The 16670-nt window shown below is 34.8% G+C and overlaps 1 protein-coding gene across 15 annotated transcripts in view; it reads left to right on the top strand.

Moving 5' to 3' along the window:
• The window catches only part of frya (furry homolog a (Drosophila)), a 132409-nt gene that overhangs the window by 45961 nt on the left and 69778 nt on the right, over positions 1-16670 (top strand). For all 15 annotated transcript variants that reach the window (XR_012390916.1, XR_012390917.1, XM_068213764.1 and 12 more), the window contains exons 3-16: positions 376-429; positions 3979-4118; positions 5497-5587; positions 5867-5946; positions 6049-6129; positions 8300-8468; positions 8665-8757; positions 8942-9040; positions 9190-9291; positions 9378-9481; positions 14149-14257; positions 14543-14629; positions 14722-14893; positions 16491-16623. Coding sequence is in view for 13 of the 15 variants with exons in the window: in XM_068213764.1 (XP_068069865.1) it covers positions 376-429; positions 3979-4118; positions 5497-5587; positions 5867-5946; positions 6049-6129; positions 8300-8468; positions 8665-8757; positions 8942-9040; positions 9190-9291; positions 9378-9481; positions 14149-14257; positions 14543-14629; positions 14722-14893; positions 16491-16623 (1514 nt within the window). In the remaining 2 variants the exon portion in view is untranslated. The remainder of the gene's footprint in view (positions 1-375; positions 430-3978; positions 4119-5496; positions 5588-5866; positions 5947-6048; positions 6130-8299; positions 8469-8664; positions 8758-8941; positions 9041-9189; positions 9292-9377; positions 9482-14148; positions 14258-14542; positions 14630-14721; positions 14894-16490; positions 16624-16670) is intronic.

Here is a 16670-nt window from a genome sequence, read left to right on the forward strand (position 1 = left end):
CGCACGGGACGAAAAGCGTTTTTTAAGGTATAATGTGGTTTGGAAAAGTCAAGGTTTTAAAACTGCCAAAATTGACTGCCGTACCATTCCTAAGGTAAGAGGCCCATGCCTAAACGTAGTACAGTTTTACAATATTAATGTATTTGAATGCACACTTGGGGAGCATAAAACACTGCCTTCAAAACATTTAAAAAAAAAAAACTTTGTAATATGAACTTTTGAATATTAGTTCACTGTTGCTCCTAGAAAGCATGTTGCTGAAACAGAGCTTCATTTGTGAACCACTATATTATAATGAACCACTTTCACATTGATGAAAGGATTTTCCAGAATTTCCCCTAGCTGTTATTTGAATCGCTTCTGTTGTTTTTACAGGAAAAACCTCTGGTAAAATCTCTTCAGAGGGGTGAAGATCTGCAGTTTGACCAAGTAAGTACCATTTACTCGCCCCCATCCCCCCTACCCCTCTAAAACATGCTCGCTCGTCCTCACATCCAGCTTGTGGACAGATGTCCCAGCGGAAAGACAAGAGTCTGGCCGTCTGTGCCAAAAATTAATCTGACTTTTTCAATTATTAAAATAGATTCATGGATCTGTCTGGCCTTCAAAGTGACCTCAGTAAAAGCTTGATGTGGTTTTTGGCTTGTCTGACTGTCTGGGAGCGAACGCTTCCATTTGCATCTCTGATAGATTAGATAAGTGTTTTATACCTGTAATGCACGACAACTAGGAGACATTGTGTGCTCTATTAGATCTTTAGACATTTATTTTTGCATAGTGTCAGACATTGATTCTCCATTATTTAAAAATATATTCTACAAATAGATTTTCACAGGGCTACAACAATGTTTAGGAGTTTCAAACATTTAAGAATAATGCTATATTTATCTCCTTTTTGTTCGTGTTTCCTTGTTAATTGTGTAGTTTTGGGTATTATTTTTATTAATAATAATAATAATTATTATTATTATTGTTGTTGTTGTTGTTACCATGATTATTATTATTATTACTATTATTATTATTATTATTCGTTCATTCATTTTCTTGTCGGCTTAGTCCCTTTATTAATCCGGGGTCGCCACAGCGGAATGAACCGCCAACAAGTTTTTACGCAGCGGATGCCCTTCCAGCCGCAACCCATCTCTGGGAAACATCCACACACACACACACACTCATACACTACGGACAATTTAGCCTACTCAATTCACCTGTAACACATGTCTTTGGACTGTGGGGGAAACCGGAGCACCCGGAGGAAACCCACACGAAGGCAGGGAGAACATGCAAACTCCACAGTTTTTCAGTTTTTTCATGAAAATGTTTTTTTTTAAATGTTATTATTATTAGCAGTATTATTTATTATATGTATATTTATATTTGCTTTAATAAAACAAGTTTAGATTTCTTCAACAGGAAGTGTGTTAGGATATAACTCATTTTTCTGACCACACTTCATTATTATTTTACATTTATTCATTTGCTGGAAAATAAACCTGAATTTAGAAATAGTTTTGAAACAAATCTTTGCGCTTAACAAACTAAATTAAATGTGTAGGCTAATGGATGTCTTCAGTGGAGTTTCACCGTTTCCTGAAGTAAGAGTAAATAAAGAGGCTGAATGGAGAAGTCAAATTCTTTACCATTGTTCTGCAGGTGGTCTGTTTAACTGTTTTCTCGTTAGTAAAGCATTCAGTTTTTACATTTACGAAGTCCGCCATGTAAACTGTAGATTCTTATTGATTTAATGCATGTAATGCTCAAAACACACCCATAACTCATTAAGAGAATAAGCACAACCCTGTTAGACTATGCGCCGGATCGCAGATTGTATTTTTCCATCTTTAAAATAGCAAAAGTGTATTTGGACACACCCTTCATGCTTTTAGTGCCATGCGCTTTAGACTTTGTGCCTAGATTGTGAAAATAGAACCCAATGATGATTATGAGCGAAATATTTAAAATTATAGTTGTTTACGTATACATTTTATTTTATTCTATTTATAATTTTGTTAATATATATATTATTAGTAATATAAATGTATTACATTTAGAAAATCTGAAATAAATACAGCCATGGAAAAAATTAAAACATTTTTTCAGAATTTATGGTTTATAACCATGACTTTGAGTTATAAATTTTATAACTTTTTTAAATTTTATTCTATAAACTACTGATGATGTTCCTACTGAATATAAAAAATATATATTTTGTCATAGAGCATTTTTTTAATAAAAAGTCACTATTCAATTCAGACATGTTTCATTTTATGTATTCATTTTAGTTGACAAAATATCAATTTTTAAACTTTGATTATTTAACACCAAAATGTGCAAGCAGAAAAAAACCTTATTGTCGAGTGTTATTGTTTCCAACTTCATTACTACAATTAATTAATTGGTAAATTACAAAAAAAAAAAATCTGCTAAATGTCTAAAAACACATAATTGTATTTACCCTTTAGTAAACCTGTTTACTCAAGCCCAGAATGAAAGCTCTTTTTATTGCTGGCTTGGGTGGAGTGTGTGTTCCCTGTCCTGAGTTTGTAAGTTTGTTTCTGTATGCATGTGTGTGTGAGCTGGAGGCAGGTGAATAGCAGCCTCATTCAGCGCTCACAGGGCTTCATTTGTACCCATGATCCCCTGGGCCTTTCAGCAGCCTCACTGAGGGTGGATTCTTCTCCCAGGGTTCATCAGGGAATGAAGGGCTTGCTGTGTTCACCCTCAGCCTATGAACACCACTCCCTCCCTGTGCTCTGTGTCGAGTCTCACCGGAGACCGCCTTTCCTTCCTGCACCTATTAATCCAATTCCCTCCTCGTTTATTGCTGTCTTTGCAACTTGGGTACAGAGTTAAGACACAAACTAACACAAATACATTAAAACCATCAAATTAACTTTGTCTAGAAGATGCACTATGCTTCACATGGCCTAAATACAACACAATATGTACACAACTAGTACTTTTGAATGGTACCGTACAATCGTTTACACAAAAATATGAAGCAACAGTTTTCAACACAATAATACATTTTTTCAGCAGAAGATGATCAAAATCATTTCTAAAGGTTAATGTCACACTAAAGAATGGTGTAATGTTGCTAAAAATTCAGCTTTAAATCAGAGGAATAAATTATATTTTACATATGCATAGTGTATATATACAGTTCATAATGATTCCATAAATATTGGGACAAAATTCTGACATTTTTGGCTCTATACACCAACACAATGCATTTAAAATGAAACTGAAAGATGCTCTTTAACCACAGACTGTCTGCAGTTTTAATTTGACACTAATTACGTCCAAATCAGGGGAACAGTGTAGGAATTACAACAGTTTGCATATTTGCCTCCCACTTGTTGAGGGACCAAAAGTAATTGGACAGAATTATAATCATAAATCAAACTTTTACTTTTTAATACTTGGTTGCAAATGCTTTGCCGTCAATTACAGCCTGGAATGCATACAAATCACTAGAGGCTGGCTTTCATCCCTGGTTTTGCTCTGCCAGGCCTCTACAGCAACTGTCTTCAGTTCCTCCTTGTTCTTGGGACATTTTCCTCTCAGTTTTGTCCCCAGCAAGTGAAATGCATGCTCAAACAGCACACTTGAAATGAACTCTGGACCTTTTATCTGCTCACTGTAATTGGGATAATGAGGGAATAACACACAGCTGGCCATGGAACATCTTAGAAGCTAATTGTTTAATTACTTTCGGACCCTTAACAAGTGGGAGGCAAGTTTGCAAACTGTTCCTACATCGTTCACCTGATTTGGATGTACAATATTCAAATTAAAGCTGACAATCTGCAGTTAAAGCACAACTTGTTTGTTTAATTTGAAATCCATTGTGTTGGTGTATAGAACCAGTAATGTTAGAATTGTGTCGATGTCCCAACATTTATGGACCTAACTGTACATATTTTTAGTTTATTTTGGTGAAGATTATTATGTGCTGTTTTTTTATTTTGTTTCCAGTTGATCAGCACAATGAGCTCTTTGGCTGAGTATTGCCTACCATCAATCCTGCGCACCCTGTTTGACTGGTACAAAAGGCAGAACGGCGTTGATGATGAATCCCATGAGTACAGGCCTCGTTCAAATACAAAGTCCAAAAAGTGAGTTCTGTCTGCTTCTCTTAGACAATTCTAAGTTTATGCTTGATACAATATGTTCTGCATTGTAGAGTGGATTCATTCAGCTGTGCTTCATGCATAAAAAAGATCCAGGAATTCTGTCTTTTGGAGTTTTATGGTTTTAATTAATGCATGGGTTGTAAAATATTTTTTTCAGGCATTAAAAAACAATAAAAGTGTAAAACATCTTTAAATCCTGTTTGAAATCACGACATAAAGTTTAGCGTACTGTATTACTATGATTTATTGAACACACTCTCTAATATGTCATTGTGTAAATAGTTTATAAACCAAAACATGCAGGCGTATTTTTAACAAGAATTATGTGATGATGCATTAAAAGAATCTGTTTAAAAAATAATTGTCATTTTAATCACATTGCCACTAATCATTTTTTTAAACCTGGTCAAAGAATCCTGTTTCAATAAAAACACTAAGCAACACAGTGGTTTCCAACACTGATATTAGTAAGAATTGTTTATTGGGCAGAAAATCTGCATGTTAGATTTCTATTTATGTAATGAAAACTGGAGTAATGGCTTTTGTCAGCATCACAATTACCAGTGATCTAATCCTTGTAGATCCCTGCTAAACACGCAGATAGCCATAGAACTTCAAATCCCCCATTATATGGACTACAAAACTAGTCATGCACCACTTACACGCACCTGCTAAATGTCTTGTTGAGTCTTGTTTGTTGTATTTGTGACATTACAATGCGTTTGTTTTGCCGTGCTATGAACCTCGCCTTGTTTGTTTGTTTATTCCTGTCTGTTGCCTGCCTGTACTGACCATTCACCTGTTTTTTGATCACGACTCTGGATTGCACGTATACATCTCTTTGTTCCTGTGTTGACCATTGCTTGCCTGACCATTCTCATAATAAATCCTGCATTTGGATTCGCACTTCGTTATCGGCGTCCCCATCACATTCAGCATATGAATTAATGACATTTTGTTAAATTTTTTATCTATTTTAATCAAATCAATGCCTTTAATTTAAAAATATTAAAAGAAAATCTCACAGACACAAAATATTTGTGAAGTACAGTATATAACACATTCATATCATCTTAAATCAGTGTAAAAAAGGTTTCGTGTGAGACAACTTTGTCACTTGTTCTGATAACTTAGTCTTAGCTGGACAATTTGACACAATTGTGCTAAAATAGCCCAGTGACATCAGACAGTTAACTGGGTGTAAAGCTACTCAGATGCCTCTGTGACTTCTGCTTCCTGTAGCTGCAGTGCAAAACTCCATTTCATCATTGAGAAATGATATTTTAGTCTGTGAATGTGAGAGAGGGTGGGAGCGGGATTGGCTTACATAATCTGTTTACTTTCTCTCTCTCTTTCCCAGTGATGAGCAGCAAAAAGATTATCTGCTCGAGAGAAGAGATCTAGCCATCGACTTCATCTTCTCACTTGTGCTCATAGAAGTTCTGAAACAGGTAACGTCAAGCACGTACAGATTCAAATGTAACCTATATATATTACTTAAATAAACATACAATTTGTCTATGGAATCCGTAATGGTCTGTTTTTACACTTTAAGTCTGTTTTTACACTTTTTCCACAATTATCCCATAGAAGAGCATTATTAGTTTAGAAAAAACCTGTTTGTTAAAAGTTTATTATATCTGATCACAGAAAGCCAGAATTGACTGAATCGGGATTAAGTATTCTTGAGAGTCATATTATAAATTTGTACTGTTGGTGTTTTCTTCCAGATGCCCCTTCACCCAGTTGTGGATGGTTTGGTCCAAGAGGTCATACATTTGGCTTTTAAGCACTTTAAATATAAAGAGGGGTGAGGGACATTTTCAGAACTGGTTATTGAATACATTTAGCAATACAAGTTCATATCAATGTGTATATCGAAATTAATTTACATGCCTTTCCTTATGACCAGGTATCATGGCCCCAACACTGCCAACATGCACATTGTAGCTGATCTCTATGCAGAAGTAATCGGAGTGTTATCACAAGCAAAGTAAGTACTCATCCATCCAGCAATGACCATGTTATGTTTATTTATTAATCAATGAGTTGTTTTTTTGAAATGTGCAAAAAGCAAACAAGGTATGTAAATATGGTTTTGGGAGGTTTTAGACCAGTGGTCACCAACCTGTTGATCGGGATTGGCTGATAGATTTTTATTACTCTTTCGGTAGACCCGGAGTCTTGATCCAACTGCAGACTCACAAAGTACCTATAATAGCTGAGGTTACAATGGTGGAGGCTCCATTAAATAAGTAAAAAAGTAAAATTTCCACCAAGAATGAGAAGATGAATAGTTTGTATCATACTGAAAGATATTATGTACTTGAATATTGTGTAATGAAAAATCTAATCAAGGTACATGATCTGGACTACTGACAGATATCTCACAGACTGCATTAGACTGGCTGTGTGTTACAAGCCAAAGAGAGAACTGACAGAATTCAGACTTGTTAAGGGAAACTAAAAGTGCAGCAAGGTGCTGTAACACATGCAAAGTTGTATGTACACATTAACAAAATATTATCACACAACATAGAATGTTTTAGGTGCATTTCCCTTCCTGCTGGACTCATTTAATGACCTAATGGCCACCATTTTAAAATAATTTCTAATTCTATTTGTCCTGCAAATAGGAACTCTAAAACGACGACCTGATGACAGCAGCTGAAATATAGAGTACAAAGGGTGATCCGGGGTGCATAGGATACCCTAAGCTTTCTTTAAGACATAATTATGGTAAATTACAATTGGACCAGTTTGGTTAAAACCGATGATCTTACCTGCCACTTTCAGAAGGCTACTCATCCTGTTCTTATTTGACAAACTCAGATTACCGTACCAAGCTACAATGCAGAAAGATATAACAGATTTAATATTTTGTTTCTAAAACAGTGTCATCATAGAGGTACAAACCTGAAACGATCCAAGTTTCCTCAGAACAAACTTTTCATAGACAGACTACAGGTTACAGTAGGTTGGAATGTCAACAATTTGTCAATAACGACCCCTAAATATTTCGTCAACTTGGAATTATAAGGTTCTACCTGCATTCTGAATGATTTTGAGATATTTAGCTTCAAAGTTTTCGCATCATAAAGCAAACAGTATTTGTGTAACATTTGTTTTTTAAATAAAAAGTCTTAAAATGTAAACAACTTATGAAAAACATCCCATAATGTAAATACGTTGCCATTTATTAAAAACATGTCAATAACTCAATTTTGACAAAAATGTCAGATAGTATCTTAAAATTCTAAGGTGACGATTTATGTGCGATCAGTCACATCAGATCTGAGTTAGTAACAGAGTAGGCAACTCCTAATAACATCGTGAATTGGTGTTTCAGACCATGGGACAAAACCTTTTGTTATTTAGGTTATGATACAGTAGTTTTTATATGTTTATTAAAATAATTATTGTTGTAATTAGTAGTTGTAGAGTTGCTAATGCTAAAATATATTATAATTCCTATGTCTTGCCTCCAGGAGTATTACTGAAAATCATTTTACTTTTATTATTGACACTTTTTTAGATTACGTTGGCACTTCATGTGATCTGATTTGAGCTAATGTCACAGTGCATTCACCCAGGTGCTAAAGTGCTCAATTAAAGAACATGCAATCTGTATTACTTTGTCATGGGTAGATAATGCCTTTCAGCAAGGCCGAGGTCATGGATCTTGGACTGTGGTTGGTGACCACTGTTTTAGACTTTCAGAACTGCATAACATTCAAATTGTCTGGATTCTTAGCATCCTTTGTACATAAGTGTCATTCTTAAAATCTGTGTGGTCCTCTACACTCCAGGACAGTTGCTTTTGTGCATCTGTTTTATTTAGATCTGAATGAAACATTGTGGGAAACTTTGTTTTGTTTAATAATTCAAAAAACACTGCTATTAGTCATATTTTAATTGAATACTAATACTTTAACCCATAATTATACTATTTTGTTCATTTCATTTTGCTGTTAAAATTATTGTTTTATTTATCTGTTATTAATTATTACTAATTGTTTAAGGTGTAACAAGCTGAAGTAATTTTTAAAAAATCCTCAATATGTTTTTTCACAGTGTCATTTATATTATTGTCAGCATACTTTGGTTCACATATCTGTGCTTCATCCCACACTCTTATTTTATTTGTTGTTTTCTTTTTGTAGATTTCCTGCTGTTAAAAAGAGGTTCACGAGTGAGTTGAAGGAGCTTCGTCAGAAGGAACAGAGCCCTTATGTTGTCCAGAGCACCATCAGCCTCATCATGGGTGTGAAGTTCTTCCGAGTAAAGATGTATCCTGTAGAGGAGTTTGAAGCCTCCTTTCAGTTCATGCAGGTAAAAGTACAATATCAAAATGTTTGGATAATCTTCTCTCCTATTGGCTTGTTTGCATTATTTATTTATTTATTTATTAGGCATTACATTACAGTATTGATTTTGCTGAATTTAGAGACTGCAGTGACATTAGCTTAGGAATGTGAAAAGTGAAAAGCTAATTCTCTTTTTCATGATGCTGTGCTCTTTTCAACAGGAGTGTGCTCAGTATTTCCTGGAAGTGAAGGACAAAGACATCAAACATGCTTTGGCTGGACTCTTTGTGGAAATTCTTGTTCCTGTAGCAGCGGTAAAGAGACATTTTTTAAAAAGATCTGTCAACACTCTACAAATTGAATGTCTTATTTACATGTGCTTTGCACATTAATCAGCACTTTGTTGGTTCTATAATTGTTTAAATAACATAAATAGCCTGTATACCACCCTTTTAAAAACTTATTTTGCTGGAAATGTCTGTTTCTGTTCCTTAACAGGCTGTCAAGAATGAGGTGAATGTCCCATGTTTGAGGAACTTTGTAGAGAGCTTGTATGATACCACCTTGGACCTTTCATCGAGAAAGAAACATTCTCTGGTCAGTTGGGTTTTCATTATATATATATATATATATATATATATATATATATATATATATATATATATATATATATATATATATATATATATATATATATATTATTTTAAACTATAAGTAAATTTTAAATGGTTTTTCTGGTCTTTCAGGCTCTCTACCCAATGGTCACATGTCTACTATGTGTTAGCCAAAAGCAGTTCTTCCTCAATAGATGGCATGTCTTCCTCAACAACTGCCTCTCCAATCTAAAGGTATGTGGTTTCACTGGTTATCTTTATTCATATGTGATTCTTCAAGAAGCTAAATGTGATAGCATACATTTGATCTGTTGTTACAGAGTAAGGACCCTAAAATGGCACGGGTAGCGCTAGAGTCCCTCTACAGACTTTTATGGGTCTACATGATCCGCATCAAATGCGAAAGCAACACTGCAACTCAAGGGTAAGCATGTTCCTGTTACAGTGCTCTCCACTTATATCAGCACTCTTGATAAATATAAACAAATAAACTAATATAACCTAAATAATAAAATAAAAACAGATGATGTTTCCTTTTGGGTGAGACTAGAGGCTTTTTTGCGAAAAACTTTTAAACAGTTTGTGCTGATGTTGAAGATGTTGGAGATTTTAAGACCCTACTGACTTCTACTATTTCTTCAGCTGTGATCCTTGGAGATTTTTGACCACTCCAACCTTCCTCCTTACAGTGTTTTAGGACTTACACAAGGATAGACACACAAATACCTCCAGATAGATTCATAAAACTTCAAGTTGACTAGAATTGATTAAATATTACACTGATGGCAGTGCTTAATTTGTAAATGAATAATTCTCACATCCAGGAAATAAAAGTGACCGACGTCCACCAAACAATTTCAGTTTTCCCTGAACATCATTAAACAGGGATAGCGCAAAAAAAGCATCACATTTCTGAACGGTCTTTAATTATTTTGTGCCAAATAACATTATAGGTCAGTCATGGAAAGTTAAAATGTAGCTTCAAGCAGAAATCATATGAACAATCACTATTCAGTTCACTGCACTATTATGTGCCAAGTGAAAAATAATAAAATGACTCTGTCTAATCTTCAAGAAGAGCCCACAGTTACCTCTTCTGTCATTTTTTACTTGAGATCCCTTTGCTTCTGTCTCCCACTATCCTGATTCATTCACGCAGTTTCATCTCAAGATCTCTTTTAATCAGGCTCATTATCAGATATACTCGTGGTTTTAAAAAATGTAAATATAAGTGACTGCCATTTTCGCTGCTCACTGTGCGCAAAACAATCACCAACCAATAAGAATGATTGTAAACATAAGAAAGCCAATTGGCTGAAAATATTGTTGAGGGTCAATAGTTAAACGTGACTTTTGCTCGTACACACAATCCACACAGCCTTCGCTTGCACTCATTCTCACAAACTCACACACACAAACACACACGTAGGTATTCACCATGCATAAGTTAATGCCAGATCTATTAAAATAAATACCAGAAAGCAAAACGTGAATATCTGACATTCTCCGGAACAGGATCCGACAAGATCCGGCTCAAATTACGCACTGACAGATGGTGGAAATTTTCAGCGTTTTTGTATAAAAAATTTTTTTCCATAGCTCCTTTTCTTATATTAACCAAGGGCACCTATATTAGTGGATACAGCTATAGTGTATTGTGAATTAATGCATATGGTGTACTGTATATAGTTACTTGTATCTGTTCAAAGCCACTACCAGAACACCAATCTGCATGGAAACCATGGTTTCTGTGAAGGGATCAAAAAAATTTAGATTTTTTTTCACAAACCAATTGAGGGAATTTTGAGGGACCAAATTGAAACCAATTCTGATGGGAGAAAGTGCATAAAGCTATGAAAATGACTGTTTTTTGAGAATTTCACAGTTTTATAACTCAATATAAGTTTATAACTCAAAATTGTAAAATGTAATCTTGCACTTCAGAAATAGTAATCCAAATTGTGAAATATAAACTTGTGATTGCATTTTTATGGTGAAAATAAGCTTACATTTACTGAGATCCTTAGAGACAAGCCGGATTTTGCCTAATACATTCCATCTTATGAATGCCAGCTTTCTTGGTGGAACTGAGAGTACTGAAAAAAAGTGTAAAGTGTGTGTGTGTGTGTGTGTGTGTGTGTGTGTGTGTGTGTGTGTGTGTGTATATATATATATATATATATATATATATATATATATATATATATATATATATATATATATATATATATATGTATATATATATATATATATATATATATATATATATATATATATATATATATATATATATATATATATATATATATATATATATATATACACATATTTTTTACTGTACAGTATATCTGTATAAAAACAAGCCAGTATCCTTCCCTCCCACAGCCGTCAGTCTAATGAATCTGGGGTGTGACCGCACCCCTCTGCCCTTCTCAGTGGCAGCGAGTAAACAAGCAATCCATTACAGTCGCTATGCTTTAGGCGGAGGGGTAGAAGGCTTGGTAATTACTGGCAATGCAGCCAGAAATGGGTGGAGAAGAAGGGAGGCTGGTGGTCATGGGTGATGGGTGTTGGAACGCCAAGATTGTCCACTGGGAATCGAAAGCTTGGCAAACTAAACCAAATACACACCCATGCTTGATCTACAAGGCTAAAAAGGAACAGCGAACAAGTGTAGATGTCTTGCGTAGATAATCCACAATAGATCTGTCAGGATTAACATAACGCATGATTGACGTTGTTTGGGAAGTGGTGTTCATTCCCTTAGCTTATTTTATCACCAAAAGAGGAAGTCGTGGTGAAAGTTCAAACGATCTACATTAGAAATCTACAAAAGTTCACTGTTCATTTTTGGCAATGAAGATAAAACATATGTCTACAGATGGTGCACACAGCATTCTGCAATGTATAAACTAAACACTGCAAAACAGTAGAAAAATACAATTATTTATGTAAAAAATATATTTTTAATTTTTTATAAAATGTTTGTTTTTATTTAAAAAATTTACTGTTGGCATTCTGTGTAAGTATAATTATAATAAAAAAGAATAAACAAAGATACTATATCAAGGCTCAAAACTAAGTTTTTTTTAGCTTGCCAAGTCTGGGTAATGGTTACAATTTTTCTTCCTCTCTCAAGGTTGCACCACAAAAAAGTGCAAGTTTTTAGTTGTTTTGACCACTTTTATCTTAGATTCAAATCAGTATGTTTACTGATAGTTTTTTGATGTAATCAAAATTTTAGATTTTGAAAGAGTTGTTGAAATTTCTTATTTTTTTTATTCCAATTTCTATATTTCAGCAAAAACTAGCACAACAAATATATGAGCTATATCACACGAATAGCATTGCGATATGGCTGTATATCGGCCCTGGTGAGAGGCATACGTTGACACGAGATCAAAGGCCAAAAGCCTTAGTGTCCCACCAGTGACAATATACTACAACAAGTGTGATGTTGTGTTTATACTACAGCTCAGCGGTATAATCGTGCATATAGAAAAGAAAATCAAACATGGAGAGTCTAAAAATCCTTTTGTATAAGGAACTACTTTCTTTCGCTACTCCTTCAAATCTGCAGTTAACGTCGGAACAGCAGAAACCATTGCTAATCCACCAACATCACTTTAGAGCTAGTTATTGAGTGATTCTCTAGCGTAATGTGTAACGTGATGACAAAATAGGTGATTTTGCTCACATTTTAAAATTATAAGGCAGAAATAGGCACTATCCTTATAAATAAACTGCTCAGTTACAATCTAATCAACTACATTCTTACCAAAAAAGCCTCAAAAGTACATTATGTTTTCCAACAGCTGCAATGTTTGTTAAACTGTAATGAGTTTATTGATCTGCTGTCACTCTATGTGGGCGGAGTAATACACAAGAGTAAGGTTGTATAAGTGCTGTTATTGCAGAATATCACACAATTATCAACCAGATATGTCATATATATCAAAATATAAATAAATAACCAAACAGCAGATATAAATTCTATAATGGAAAGATACATATGAGATTAGTAGTGCTTTAAAATAAACTTAATTCAAATCTTTTTTTCTCAGGTTTGCTGTAAATATTATTCCCTGTATAAATATAAAAATTAGTAGCATCTTTATTTTAAAAAATCCTTTAAAAAGTATACATTTTCTTTAAAAATATTATTTCCATTGTTGATAATTATAAAAAAAATATTTTTTGAGCTCCAATTCACCATATCAGCAATAATTAATTAATAATATTCAGTTATTTTATTTCAACTTAGTCCCTTATTTATCAGGGGTTGCCACAGCAGAATGAATCATCAACTATTCCAGCATATGTTTTATGCAGCGTATGCCCTTCCAACCACAACCCAGTACTGGGGAAACACCCATACACTTTCACATTTACACGCGCTCATACACTAAGGCCAATTTTGCTATAGCTCATGTCTATGGACCGTTAGAGAAACCGGAGCACCTGGAAACCCATGCCAACATAGGGAGAACATGCAAACTCCACACAGAAATACCAACTGACCCAACTGGGACTCGATCTAGCGACCTTCTTGCTGTGAGGTGACAGTGCTAACCACTGAGCCACCATGACGCACAATTTAAAAAAATAAATATATTAAAAGATGAGTAATGAAAATACATTTTAAAAAGCTCATAGATCCCAAACCTTTAAATGGTAGACTATATTTAAAAAGGAGAACTGTTTAGCATGATATAAGATATCTAAAGCATGTGAGAGAGAAGTTCTGAAACCACAAGGATCATACAAAGCTCAAATTAGGCAGAAAAACTAGCGCTCAGTCAGTCTGTAATTCTCATACGAGAGAACGATTGCATTATAGCAGATCATAAATATCAGAACATTATATTTTTGCCAAAAAACTGTGACTTGGGGATGTACCAACCACCATGGATAAATTCAAAGAGGACAAACCTCACATAAAAATAACATTTTGAAAATAGGCCAGGCTCAGGTCTGCCACAGTAATAGACTGCTAATTATAACAAACTATCTATGTCACTATGCTTATCTTCTTTTTGTGCATGTCAGTGCCTGATCCTAAACTAAACATTGTGATTTTTTGTCTCGCAGCCGTCTCAACTCTATTGTGACCAACCTGTTCCCCAAGGGATCCCGCAGCGTTGTTCCTAAAGACATGCCTCTTAATATATTTGTGAAGATTATCCAGTTTATTGCACAGGTAAATCCGCAGTTAAACGACAGATCTAAAACTCACTGTTAATCCGCTGTAAGCTGTTAAATCATTACACAAGAATTAACTCTTACTTGTTGTGAAAGCTCTGAATCTGCAGGTTTAATGTTGTTACCAAAATAAACACAAAATGACAGCTAGATTTCCACTATACAGTACTTTGTAAACCTACACAGTTTTATTTATAAAATTCCTGATGCAACATGTGTTTTACATTAAATATTTTACATTTTTTTTGCATATTGTATTTCCTCATTCTCTATTGTCTTACAGGAAAGGCTTGACTTTGCGATGAAAGAAGTCATTTTTGACCTGCTGTTTGTTGGGAAACCTGCAAAAGCCTTTAGTCTTAATCCAGAGGTACATTTTCACCAATTTACAAACCCATGTGTTATATTTATGTGAGTGTTATGGCACTTATATGTCGATTTTTGTGGGTGTCTGCTCTGTAGAGAATGAATATTGGTCTTAGAGCGTTCCTGGTCATTGCTGACAAGCTGCAGCAGAAAGATGGTGAGCCCCCAATGCCGAACACAGGGGCTACGCTCCCGTCTGGAAACACACTACGAGTCAAGAAAACCTTCCTGAGCAAACCTCTAAGTGAAGATGAGGCTAAAGTCATAGGTGAGATTTGCTGTTCTGCTTTTATAAGAATCATTTCGAAGCTATGTTTGTCAAACTGAAAAAAGAAATGCATTGTGTAAATGTTATTCCATGATATAGCTGAATAATACATTAAAAGTGGAACAATTTTAAATGAATAGGACCCACATTTTTTTAAGTAAAAGATTGGTGTGCTGTTTTATAATTTTAGAAATCTAAAAATGGCTACTGGTAACCTTAAGAAATTTGTTTTATAAACATTTTGAAGATTATTTAAATGTTTTACAGTCACCAGCGATCTAGCTACTACAGATCCCTGGAGAACTATAAATCTGCAACCTAAAGAACTACAAATCCCATCAAGCACCACACACACACACACACCTGTTCCAGTTTTCTGTTGATTACACACACACGGATGGGAGCTGTTCATGAACTGATTAGATGGACTATTTATACAGCACACAAATACACAGACTTTGCTGAGTCTTGTTTATCTGTTTATCTGTTTGCATTACTACGCGTTTTTCCTTGTTTAGCCTTGCCGTGTTTTGACCCTGTGCTTTGTCTGTTTGTTTTGATTCATTGCTGCCTGTACTGACCATTCACCTGTTCTTTGACCACGACTTTGGATTGCTCTGCATGTACCTGACCATTCTTGTAATAAACTGCAATGTAGCTCGTTGTCCAGCATCCATCACATAACAAAATGTAACATTTTTTAGAACAAAAAAGAAGTTTGCATACATTATATATCTCAATCATTCATTTTCTTTTCGGCTTAGTCCCTTTATTAATCCGGGGTCGCCACAGCAGAATGAAGCGCCAACTTAACCAGCACTTTTTTGATGCTTGAATCGGTGTCCTTTTTGCTGTAAGGTGACAGCTCTACCTACTGCGCCACTGCATCGCCATATCTCAATTATAGTGGCATTTAATATACAAAAAAGTTTGTAAATATAAAGCTAGTTGCAAATCATATTTAGACATTTATTTCTATTTATGTTTTTAAAATAATGTTAGAATTTTAATAGACAAGAATAAAAGTAAGGTGGCCTGGTGGTTCAGTGGTTAGCACTGTTGCCTCATGGCCAAAAGGTTGCTCTGTGTGGAGTTTGCTTGTTCTCCCTGTGGTTTCCTCCGGGTGCTCCCGTTTCCCCCACAGTCTAAAGACATACGCCATAGGTGAATTGAATAAACTAAATTAGTCGTAGTGTGTGTATGAGTATGTATGTTTGTTTCCCAATACTTGGTTGTGACTGGAAGGGTATCCACTGTGAAAAAAACATATACTGAAATAGTTGGTGGTTCCTTTCGCTGTGGCATCCTCTGAAATAGAGACTACGGAAAATTAACAATTGAATGAATGAAATAATGAATGAATAAAAGTTGAAAATCATATAATTTAGCAATGTATTACTATTTATGTTCTCAAAAAAATCATTTTTATATCAATTGTTTTCTGTTGCAATTTTTAACAAATGAAAAGTTGACTGCTTTGACCAAAAACATAAAGAAAACAAATGATCTCCTTGATGATGCTGATTGACATTTTCTGATTAAACTGTGCTTCTATTGAAGAAAGCATCTCTCATCTATCACCATGTTCATGTTGCAGGAATGTCCTTGTATTACCCCCATGTGCGGAAAGCTTTAGACAACATCCTCAGACATCTGGATAAAGAGGTCGGCCGCTGTATGATGCTGAGTAACGCACAGATGCTCAATAAAGAGCCAGAGGACATGATTACGTATGTCACACAAGACACTTTTACATTTGTATCTAATTTTCTGCAAC

This window comes from Danio rerio, chromosome 15 (assembly GCF_049306965.1).
Source record: "Danio rerio strain Tuebingen ecotype United States chromosome 15, GRCz12tu, whole genome shotgun sequence".
Classification (NCBI taxonomy): Eukaryota; Metazoa; Chordata; class Actinopteri; order Cypriniformes; family Danionidae; genus Danio; species Danio rerio.